The 10,513-nt window shown below is 69.1% G+C and overlaps 1 protein-coding gene across 1 annotated transcript in view; it reads left to right on the top strand.

Moving 5' to 3' along the window:
- Window positions 1-599: 599 nt before the first annotated feature.
- NOTCH1 (notch 1) overlaps window positions 600-10,513 on the top strand; it is a 27,967-nt gene continuing 18,053 nt past the window's right edge. Inside the window, exons 1-11 of the mRNA XM_025051257.1 lie at window positions 600-677; window positions 3,436-3,898; window positions 4,326-4,664; window positions 6,688-6,810; window positions 7,299-7,532; window positions 7,841-7,996; window positions 8,233-8,418; window positions 8,650-8,763; window positions 9,446-9,559; window positions 9,866-10,099; window positions 10,175-10,285. Of these exons, the coding sequence (XP_024907025.1) occupies window positions 600-677; window positions 3,436-3,898; window positions 4,326-4,664; window positions 6,688-6,810; window positions 7,299-7,532; window positions 7,841-7,996; window positions 8,233-8,418; window positions 8,650-8,763; window positions 9,446-9,559; window positions 9,866-10,099; window positions 10,175-10,285 (2,152 nt within the window). The remainder of the gene's footprint in view (window positions 678-3,435; window positions 3,899-4,325; window positions 4,665-6,687; window positions 6,811-7,298; window positions 7,533-7,840; window positions 7,997-8,232; window positions 8,419-8,649; window positions 8,764-9,445; window positions 9,560-9,865; window positions 10,100-10,174; window positions 10,286-10,513) is intronic.

Below are 10,513 nucleotides of genomic sequence, written 5' to 3'. Positions count from 1 at the left end.
CCAGAAGCTCCTCGAGGGCAGAACCGAGTCCACCGGGCACCGCTTGGCCGCGCCCTTTCTCTCCCCATTTGGGGCGGGGGGAGCTGTCATCTGTCCCCCGGGGGTGGCAGATGGCCGCGTAGTTTAGAAAGGAAAACAGCACAATTTGGGATTAGTCCTGGGTGAAAGGTCGAGGTGACATCTGCCTCCGCGGCTTCTGGAGTCACATTTCTATGGAGCCGAGCGCTCTGGGGGAGGGGCCGGCACAGTGGGAACATTGAAGCCGGGAACAAAGCCAGGCTGGGCTGCGGGACAGCAGGCACCGCGGCCATTTGGCGCTCCTCCGGGCCGGCTGCCGGAAGCGCTCTCCCGCAGCCCCCAGCTCCACCTGCCACTCACCTGCTGCCGGCGGGGCCAGGCACCCGGGCCTGGACGGGGACGGGCTGTGTGTGGGATGGGAGAGACGGCGAGGGAGGGGCAGGGGACCGGCAAGAGGGGAGCCAGGAGGCCCCCCCACCCCTGCGTGGGCCTCGGGGCGCCGTGAGCTGGGCTGTGGGGCGGACAGGGCGCTCCTCGGGCTGTAAGCGTGTGCGTCTCCACACTGACCCTGACGGGGGGGCATGGGGCCGGCCGGAGGTGTGGCTCCAGTCGCTGAGGCCCTGGGCTGGGCCCGCTCTGGGAGGTCCCTGCGTTGCAAGGTATGTGTGACTTCCTGGCCAGGCCTGGGCCCATCCCACTGGCCACTTACACTGACCCGTCAGGACAGGCGCTGAGGACAGTGAGGGGCTTGGTCACCGGCCCGCGTGGCGCCGTCCGATCTGGGGCCTTGCATGCTCTTCCCTTCTTAGGGAAGTGTGGTTGTCGGCAGAGGAGGAGACAGGTTTGTCCCTGGGAGGGCCTGGCGTCGTGACCAGGCTGGGCGAGAGCTGCAGCGGAGGGGGGCGGTGGGCTGCCCCAGCAGGCGCGGGAGCCCAGGGCAGTGATCGGCGCAGGGCTGCTTTGCCCGCCCCCAGGCCCCGCTCGGCCGGCCGCAGAGCCCTCCCTCCTGCAGGCTGCACCTGGAACTCGGCACTCCCCCACAGAGCACCTGCCACAGCTGTCCCACCTCCACGGGCGGCTCCTCCAGTGGCCCTGCCCATCCCAGAGCTGGGGTGTTGGTGGCAGATGGTGGCCCGGCCCAGGCCCAGCTCGGGAGAGGCAGCGTGCCTTCACGCCGGCCCTGGGCGGGAGTTGGGGCACAGTGGGCCCTCTCAGCTGCCACATCCCCCGAGGAGGAGCCTCTGTGGCTCCTGCCCCGCCCACCAGGGAGCAGCTGCTGCCTGCGTCCCCTGTCACCCGCACGCCCACCCCCGGCCACTCTCTGCCCAGGCTGCCCACGCCTGACTTGCTGGCCTGCTTTCCCTCTGGCTGGCCCAGTGTGACACAGCCTGGCCGGCTGCGATGCTGTCCAGGCGGCTTCTCCCCAAGTCTCGTGGTGGGGTCCCCACCCAGGACGGAGGGCAGGGGAGAGAGGGGGACTGTTCACGGGGACACCACCCTGTGGCTGGGGGGTTCAGAGTGCACATCTGGGCAGGGCTCTCGGGTCCATTTGGGGACGTCCAACGTCCTGACACATTAGGGTGCTGAGCAGGGGGTTGCTGTAGAGGCACAGGGCCAGCGACAGGCCTAGCCCACACAAGGCAGGGCACTGGGCCGCCTTGTGGCGGAGGACTTCCCCCGAGCTAGTGGGGCAGGGGTGCGGAGGGAGGCATGGGCCACCCTGCTTCGATGACCAGGCGCCCTCTGTCCAGCAGCCACTGCCTGCCCTCCCTGCCAGTGGCTGGGAAATAAAGAGCTTGGAGCATTTCTCCAGGTGGGAGCGGGCAGCCGGCTCCCGGCTGACAATAAGGGCGTTGCTGATTGTGGGGGGTGCTGGCCCTGTCCCCCACCCCCAGCTGTGTTCCCAGGGAGCCCAGGCTGGGACGGGACGGCCTGTAACTGGACCCACAGGCCGAGGGGGCCTCCAAGAGTGTAGCCTTGCAGGAGCCCCGGCCCTGGGCCACCAGCGCTGAGCCGGGGCGGGGGTGGGGGGAAGTGAGGCCGAGGCCTGGGCTACCTTCCAGCCCTCCCGGGGGGCAGCTTGTTTGCTTTAAACCAGTTGGTTTGGGACTTTTGGCTTCTGGCAACAGATGGTGGGCCAGAGTGGCCATTTTGCGCCCTCCCCGTCCACCCTGCCCCAGCCGCAGCCACAGATGAAAGCCTTCGGGGACAGGGGCGCAGCCCAGCTGCTGAGCGACGCACAGGCCCCGGCCCCCCAGGCGACCCCATCTCTCCGCTGGGGCTGCCTCGCCCGGGGGTGGGCAGGAGGGGACGGAGTGAGGACGGCGGGCTGGCATCTCTGTGGCCACAGCTGGCCTCGGGCTGGCATGGGGGACAGCCCCCCCTGGGGGCGGTCCAGAAGGCGGGGGGTTTTGTGCAGGGCCCCTCTTTGTCCAGGGGACCTAAGGCTGCCCACTGCCCCCAGGTGGCAGAAGACCCCCCCCACCGCCGGTGCCCAAAGCTGTGGGCGCAGCACGGGCCCTGCCTTCCCGGGCTGCTGTGCGGGGCCGGGCGGGCCGTCCCGCCTCCGCCTCCGCCTCCAGGAGCTTTCCCGCAGCGCCGGGCCACAGGAGGCTTCGGCTGGCAGTTTATGGCCCATGCTCCCGAAGCTGGGGGGTCCAGTGCTGAGGGAGGCAGGGCACTCCCTCCTGGGTGGGGAGCAGACCTGTGGGCGAGGTGGCCCTGGGCCCCCCAGCCGCTCAGAGCCCGTGAGGACACCGCCCCCCCGGCAGTGCCGTTTCTCCAGCTGGAAAGTGGGTGCTTCTGATTCTGGCTAATGCTGCCTGACGTTTCCTGTGAAGACTTGGTCCCAGAAGGGAGCAGCGGTGATGGGGTGCTAAGTGCCGTCGGGGTGGGGTGCCTGCCTGCGTCCCAGCGAGACCCCCGTCGGGGAGGAGCCTTGACAGAGAGAATTCCACGTCTGCTGTCAAATCGATGGTGAAAACAAAACACTGAACGTTTTTATTACCCAGATCAGGCGCGTCCGTTACACAGGCGCCAGAGAAGAGAGAGGCAGGCCAGCCCTTCACAGCGCACCCTCCTCCCCGACAGCGGCTGGGCTGGGCTGTGGGCCCCTTTTTGGTGGCTGGCTGAGGCGCAGACACAGACGCCTGCGTCTTAACATCAAAGCCGTGTTCTGCCGAACATCCCGGTCTCGACCCTGGTGCCCCAAATGACGCAATTGTTCTTTTTCTAAAAACGTAGACGAAATTTACTTAATAGAGAATCACCCACTTAGAGTGCACAGTTCAGTGGCATCAGGCGCGTTCACAATGTCGAGCGGTCACCCCTTGTCTGCTGCCCCTGGCGGAGGCCCGGCCACCGAGCAGCCGGCCCCGCTGTGCCTGGTGCCGGGGCGCTGTGCCGTGTCTGCCACAGCTGCGGCGAGGCCTTCGCGGGCCAGCGGTGCCAGGCGCACAGCCCCTGCCTCAGCGCCCCCTGCAAGAACGCGGGGACCTGCCACGTGCTGGAGCGCGGCGGCGTGCTGGCCTACACCTGCAGCTGCCGCCTGGGCTTCTCCGGGCCCCTCTGCCTGACGCCCTGGGACAACGCCTGCCTCGCTGCCGTGTCTGCCACAGCTGCGGCGAGGCCTTCGCGGGCCAGCGGTGCCAGGCGCACAGCCCCTGCCTCAGCGCCCCCTGCAAGAACGCGGGGACCTGCCACGTGCTGGAGCGCGGCGGCGTGCTGGCCTACACCTGCAGCTGCCGCCTGGGCTTCTCCGGGCCCCTCTGCCTGACGCCCTGGGACAACGCCTGCCTCGCCAGCCCCTGCCGTAACGGCGGCACCTGCGACCTGCTCACGCTCACAGAGTACAAGTGCCGCTGTCCACCGGGCTGGTCAGGTGAGGACCGCCCGCTGGGCCCGCCACCCGTCCCCCGCTGCCGCACGCGCCCGGCCCCGTCGGCGTGCCTGGGGTGTCCCGGGCTTTCCCTGGGCCAGGGGGACCCGTGGTCCAGAAGCAGCTCCGGGTGGCTGCCTGAGGGCCCCGCTCCAGGGCCCCTGCCCCTCCCTGCCTCTGGGTAAAGGGGACACCCCTCCTTCTGCAGCCGGGGGTGCTAGGGCGCTGTTTTTAAGAGCCAGGCTCTGCAGGCAGACAGACTGGGCACCCCCTTCCCACATGGCGTGTGTCCTGGGATGGCCCCTCGGAACCTCAGTCCCTGTTGGCAAGAATGTGGGGTTCTGTAGCGGGGCCCTAAGGGCTGAGGAGAGGGTGCCGTCTGCCCAGGCCAACGCCTCCGTGCATGACCCTCTGCCTCCCTCGCCCACAGGGAAGACGTGCCAGCAGGCTGACCCGTGCGCCTCCAACCCCTGTGCCAACGGCGGCCAGTGCCTGCCCTTCGAGGCCTCGTACATCTGCGGCTGCCCGGCCGGCTTCCACGGGCCCACCTGCCGGCAGGACGTGAACGAGTGCAGCCAGAGCCCCGGGCCCTGCCTCAACGGCGGCACCTGCCTCAACGAGCTGGGCTCCTACCGCTGCGCCTGCCGCGCCAGCCACACCGGCCCCCACTGCGAGCTGCCCTACGTGCCCTGCAGCCCCTCCCCCTGCCAGAACGGCGGCACCTGCCGCCCCACGGGGGACACCACGCATGAGTGCGCCTGCCTGCCAGGTACTGCCCGTGGCCGCTGGGGTGGGGCGCAGGCGTGCGGGGACGCAGCGCCCGGTGCCGGGGAGAGCGAGGGGGAGGAGCCGGGTCTGGAATGAGGAACAGTGTTCGGAGGCCTGTGCGGGTCCAGACGCCTCCCCGGCCCCCACCCACCTGCTCCTGCCTGGGCTAGGGTCTGCTGTGACTGGACAGCTGAGCCCATGACCCCCGACACCCCTCCCGCGTGCCAGGGGCTTGGGCCCCCACAGCCCCGGGAAGGGCTGCTCGGGAGGCGTGGCCCTGAGCGAGTCTGGCTGGGTCGCCTCCTTGGGTGACCCCTCCCAAGGTGACCCTGCTGTCTTGGCCCCTGGCACCTGTCCCTGTCTGCACCTCCCGGAGTGGCAGGCACGAGCCGGCTACAAGCCGTTCGCGATCCCCCTTGTTTCGAGTTTCCTGGAACCCGTGCAACTTGCTGAAGCTGCCCCCGCCCCCCGCACTGGCTGTAGGGAGCACCTCGCTTGTGCAACCGTGGGGCTTCCCCGGTTCCTGGGTGTGGCCGGGCCAGGGCTGGCACTGTCACTTCCCCTAGTGGTGGCCCTTCCCTTCCTCCTGTCCCCGCTTGCCCCCCATGGTGGGGGGCGCAACGGCAGGCACAGCCCTCCTCCCCCTCGCACTGTCCCCAGGAGCTGCACTGTCCCCATTGGTCATACTGGCCTTCTCACCACGGTTTTGGTTTGAGTAAATTTTGTTCTGATGATTTTAAAATAATAACAAGGAGGTTCGAAACCTCCAGGCTGTCCGCTGCATGCCACGGGGTGGCGGGGTCCCAGCCGGAGGGGCGGGGGGTGCAGATGAGGTTCGTTTGTGGGGCGTCGGTGCTGGGAGAGCCCCGGGACTGCCTGGCTGACCTGGGGGTGACCTCCACGCCGCCCTGGCCCAGCCCGGCCCCCGAGAGGGGAAGTGCCGTCCCCACGGCTCCGCCTCTGCGTGCAGACACCGGCCGCATGCGCTTCCTGCTGTCACTGGGCACTGCCCTCGACACCTGTCTGCCCCGCACGGCTGGCTGCCGGGCAGTCTGGGCAGCTGAAGGCTGAGCCCCAGGCTCTGAGCTCAAATGCCTGCTTGGTGGCTGTGACCTCGAGCCTGGGACCTCATGTGTAGCCACATAGGTCGTGGGGCCGTGGTGAGGGCTGGGGGAGGTGGGATGGGTGTGTGGGGCCCTGCCAGAGGGCGCCCCACGGGTGGAGCTGGAGCCGCCCTGCCTGGGGATGGGGTGGTCAGCACGGCCCAGAGCCCCGCCTGCTTTAGAACCAGACCCCCCAAAGTGCTCACAGCACTCCACAAACTGGACTCTGGGGTCCTCCCCACGCCACTCCAATTTGCATTTGGCCTTTTCAGGCTGCCTGCTTTAGCTCCAGGGCAGCTGGTAGGGGGGCGTCTCTGGGAGAGGGGCTTGGTCTCCAAGCCCTGCGGTTCAAAGGCACTGGGAGGGGTTTAATTAGTAACCTGCTGCAGGTTTGGCTGTTGCTGGACACACCTTTCTGGGTTGGTCATTGACCCAGCGGGAACCGGGTGCATAAATAGCTGACTGACATGGAGGCCGCAGAGGTGGGCCCCGGGCTGGGGAGGAGGCGGCTCTGCTCCCCGCAGGACTGCCACCGGGTTCTGCCTCCACCTGTTCACAGCTTGGTGGCCTCTCCAGCCCCCGTGCAGCCCCGGTCAGGTGGGGAACCGTGGCCAAGCACCCCAGCGCAGTGCCTGGCCCGCGGGCAGCGCCCGGTCACAGGAGCCCCCAGAATTCCACCCCATGGAAGGGTCTCTGTGACAGACCCTCAGGACCTGTGTGCACGGGTCCCCATCCATCCAGTGCCCATTACTGAAAGATTCCTCTGGGAGGAACGAGCCGCCTGTGGGCCTGAGTGTGGTGCCGGTCACAGCAGCGGAGAGGGCCGGGGACTCCAGGGCAGCGGGCACCAGAGGACGAGGGCCTCGCACGCTACTCGACCCTGCAGAGGGCTGAGCAGACCTCCGGCCCCTCCTGCCACAGGGTTCACCGGCCACAGCTGTGAAGAAAACATCGACGACTGTCCAGGACACGGCTGCCAGAACGGGGGCACCTGCGTGGACGGGGTGAACACCTACAACTGCCGCTGCCCGCCGGAGTGGACAGGCAGGGCCACGGGGCGCACGGGGTGGTGGCGAGGGGCCCGAGCGCCGGGCGCAGCCCGGGAGGGACAGTGCGACCGGGGTCTGAGGCCCCCAGCCCAGCCATCGGCACAGACGGCATCGTCTGGTCTGTGGGGCCGTGTGCAGCCTGGCCCTGGGCAGCCCTGTGCCAGCGTGAGGTCCCCAGGTTTGGCCGAGCTTGCTGGGCAGGACACAGGGATGCTGGCCAGTGGGATGCAGGCCATGCCCGTGGGCTCGCCATCTGGAGGGGATGACAGGCCAGCGTGGGCCCCAGTGTGCCTCTGTGCACAGAGCGGGGAGACAGAGGTCCCCTCTGGTGCCGCAGGTGTGAAGGAAGAGGCGATGGGCTGGCCGTGGGTGGAGGAGTGTAACCGGGAAGGCTTCCTGGTGGAGGCGGCCCCTGTCCCCAGTGGGGTGAGGGTCTCGGCCTGGGGGCAGCCGCCCGGCCCAACAGTCCGGGTGCCGCCACAGGCCAGTACTGCACCAAGGACATGGACGAGTGCCAGCTGATGCCCAACGCCTGCCAGAACGGCGGGACCTGCCACAACGCCAACGGCGGCTTCAACTGCGTGTGCGTCAACGGCTGGACGGGTGAGGACTGTAGTGAGAACATCGACGACTGCGCCAGCGCCGCCTGCTTCCACGGCGCCACCTGCCACGACCGCGTGGCCTCCTTCTACTGCGAGTGTCCCCACGGCCGCACCGGTGAGCGCCCGGCCCCGGCTGGGCGGGGGTGGGGACGCCGGCGGGGGGCTCACTTGGGCCGAGCCTGGGGCGCGTGACCTCGCTCACACCAGAGTGGCTTTTGGGGCCTCGAGAACAACCCGGAAGGGGTCTTTCTGGGGTGAAGACGGGGCAGGGGCCTCCGCGGCCGGGCCCGCTGGCCGACCTTCAGGGTCACAGTGGCAGGCTGCTCCCCGAGACGTCCGGGTGCGGGCGGAGCCAGCTGTGGGGCAGTCAGCCTCTGCCAGGCGGGGAGGGGCAGGGCCCTGCTGACCGTGACCCCTGCCCAGGCCTGCTGTGCCACCTCAACGACGCCTGCATCAGCAACCCCTGCAACGAGGGCTCCAACTGCGACACCAACCCCGTCAACGGCAAGGCCATCTGCACCTGCCCTTCGGGGTACACGGGGCCAGCCTGTAGCCAGGACGTGGATGAGTGTTCGCTGGGTACGTGCCCAGCGGGGCTCGGTGGGCACTGGGGCCCCCGGTGGGGATGGCCTCTGCCCTCAGAGGGGTCCCGGGCTGACCGGCGGCGTGCCTCCCTGAGGGATCACGTCTGGTGGGTTGGCGGGCAGGTCCCTAAGTGTTCCGGGGGCCAGGGTGCCAGGAGCAGCCCCTCTCCACGCCATCCCCTCTCCCTGCCGCACCCTCACCATGCACCCCCTCTCCCTGCCGCACCCCAGGCGCCAACCCCTGTGAGCACAAAGGCAGGTGCATCAACACGCTGGGCTCCTTCGAGTGCCAGTGTCTGCAGGGCTACACCGGCCCCCGCTGTGAGATCGACGTCAACGAGTGCGTCTCGAACCCGTGTCAGAACGACGCCACCTGCCTGGACCAGATCGGGGAGTTCCAGTGCATCTGCATGCCCGGTGCGTGGGGCCCGCAGGGCTGACCCCCGCGGGAGCTCACTGGGGAAGCCGGGCCTCAGGGCGCAGCAGAGGGCGGGGCCGGGGTGGGCTGCCAGAGGTCAGGTGTGGGGGACCGCTGGGCCGTCTCCTGTGGGCGGCTGGAGCTGGGAGTCGCTGCCTGTGTCCAGAGCCGCCCACCAGGGTTGTGATGAGGGCCGCGGACCGCTCATGGCGCGTGCGCTGACCCCCCAGGCTACGAGGGCGTGCACTGCGAAGTGAACACGGACGAGTGTGCCAGCAGCCCCTGCCTGCAGAACGGCCGCTGCCTGGACAAGATCAATGGGTTCCTGTGCCAGTGCCCCACAGGTGCTGCCCCCGGGCTGCCCCCGGCCCCACGCGCTGCCCCTGGCAGAGGGACCGGCCTCCACCCGGGCCTGGCCTCGTGCCCCGGGTACCCGTCCTGTGCTCCCGCGGGGCTGGCTGCAGGGCGAGCCGTCCTCAGGACTGAGTGCGGGTGTTTCCAGGCTCCCCCAACGTGCAAGGCCATGCGGGGGGCGGGGGAGCGCCTCGCTGGGTATACTCGCCCCGGGATTGGGGGTGCCCAGGGCCCAGAGACTGTCATCTTCACTGCTGGGGTTTCCTAGGGTGCTGGGTGTCCTGGGAGGGGCACCAGCCCGGGCCTCTGGGAGCTCACGGCCGGGGGTGCCGGCCCGCGGTGGACTCGATGGCCCGAAAGGCTTGATGTGCCCGCAGGCCGCCTGTCCCGGGGCCCGTGGCCAGTTGGAGCCTCGGGCTTCCTAAGATGTAAATCAGCCGTCCCAGTCACTTCCCAGACACTGAGTGGGGAGCCCCACGCAACCGCAGTCAGTCTGGGGAAGGCCCTTCTTTGGGGGTGCCGGGAGGGGTTTGACCAGAAGGTCGGGAGCTGAGGTCGTCGGGGCCGATGCTGGGGTCCGCCGAGCTCATTCCGCATGCACACGGCTCTGGTCCGGCCGGGGCTCGGCCACAGGGCCCATCTGGCCTGACCGCTGCCCCTCCCGGGCTACAGGCTTCACCGGGAGCCTGTGCCAGTACGATGTGGACGAGTGCGCAAGCACACCCTGCAGGAACGGCGCCAAGTGCCTGGACGGGCCCAACACCTACACCTGCGTGTGCACGGAGGGTGAGGCCCGACCGCGGCCGGGTGGAGGGCGCAGAGGCAGCGTGGGCGTCCAGCGGGGGCGGCGGGCCGTTGGGAGTTCGGCCGGCAGGGTGGTGGGTTAAGGCCCCTCACGGTCTGGGGCCTTGGCCCAGGGCCAGGAGCCAGCTCAGCTTTGACCCTGGCACTGGGGAGGGTCTCTCGATGCAGATGAACCTGGTCCTCCCTGGTGGGAGCACAGGCACTCTAGGTCTGGTGGCAGAGTCCCAGGCAGGGGACGGTCTCGTGCCCAGGAGCAGCCGCCCTGAGCCCGTGGCCTCCGCCCCGCAGGCTACACGGGGCCCCACTGCGAGGTGGACATCAACGAGTGCGACCCCGACCCCTGCCACTACGGGTCCTGCAAGGACGGCGTCGCCACCTTCACCTGCCTGTGCCAGCCGGGCTATACCGGCCACCACTGCGAGACCAACATCAACGAGTGCCACAGCCAGCCCTGCCGCCACGGGGGCACCTGCCAGGACCGCGACAACGCCTACCAGTGCCTCTGCCTCAAGGGGACCACAGGTGCCTGGCCGGGCTCGGCGGGGCTGGGGCTGGGGGGGCTCAGGAGCTGACCGCCATGTGTCCCCCACCCCCCAGGACCCAACTGTGAGATCAACCTGGACGACTGTGCCAGCAGCCCCTGTGACTCGGGCACGTGTCTGGATAAGATCGATGGCTTCGAGTGTGCGTGTGAGCCAGGCTACACAGGTGAGTGGCCCAGGGGTCAAGGACCCACAGCGCTGACCCTCTGAGCCCTCCTCATGGCCTGGCTACGGAGGCTGAGGCTGTGCTTGGAGATCAAGGTCAGCGGTGACCCCAGGGCCCTGGATGGGCCTGGTCCGGGCAAGCCTGAGGGCGGATGGCTCAGGCCGCTGGCCTTGGCCGATGGCAGCAGAGACCGTGGGGTGACGGGGGCTCCAGCCAGCTAGGACAGGC

The sequence above is a fragment of the Pteropus alecto genome, unplaced genomic scaffold, assembly GCF_000325575.1.
Source record: "Pteropus alecto unplaced genomic scaffold, ASM32557v1 scaffold67, whole genome shotgun sequence".
Taxonomy (NCBI): Eukaryota; Metazoa; Chordata; class Mammalia; order Chiroptera; family Pteropodidae; genus Pteropus; species Pteropus alecto.
The sequence above is the reverse complement of the archived record's forward strand: the minus strand, read 5'-3'. Positions and strand labels throughout refer to the sequence as shown.